Raw genomic sequence first — 498 nt, forward strand, 5'->3', positions numbered from 1 at the left:
GAATCTGCACAACGAAACAGAAAATGGAGAAATGACATGTGTATGCCATGCAGCATCTACTAGCAGTAGTAATAAAACAGTGACAGTATATTATATATTACCATTTACGTCCCACTCCAAGTTTTGCGTTTGTAATTTTTTTATTTGACTATCATAAAATGTCACTGCCGATGAAATCACCAGCATGTTATTTAACCTGAAAAAAACACGACTCCCGCAAAGAAACTGAACATGGCTCCATGCAGTCACCCACGGCGGACACGTGTCAACACTAATGCTCGATTACACATACAATATAGGACGAAATGCAAGACATCATATAAAGCTGAGCAAGAAATATCACTTCCAAACCTTCTCCCGCAATAACAGCTCACCTTGCAACAGCGAACATTGCACGCACCATCTTCTCACCCTCACCCACCCACTTCGACGTGAGGGAGGAGGCACTGATGCTGAAGAAGGTGGACCCGCTCTGGCTGGCTATGCATTTGCCTAACG

General features: G+C 43.6%; 1 protein-coding gene across 1 annotated transcript in view; it reads right to left on the reverse strand.

The window, feature by feature from the left end:
- LOC119585572 (fidgetin-like protein 1) overlaps window positions 1–498 on the reverse strand; it is a 26,272-nt gene that overhangs the window by 9,860 nt on the left and 15,914 nt on the right. Inside the window, exon 12 of the mRNA XM_037934238.1 lies at window positions 375–492. Within this exon, the coding sequence (XP_037790166.1) occupies window positions 375–492 (118 nt within the window). The remainder of the gene's footprint in view (window positions 1–374; window positions 493–498) is intronic.

Source organism: Penaeus monodon, chromosome 20 (assembly GCF_015228065.2).
Source record: "Penaeus monodon isolate SGIC_2016 chromosome 20, NSTDA_Pmon_1, whole genome shotgun sequence".
Taxonomy (NCBI): Eukaryota; Metazoa; Arthropoda; class Malacostraca; order Decapoda; family Penaeidae; genus Penaeus; species Penaeus monodon.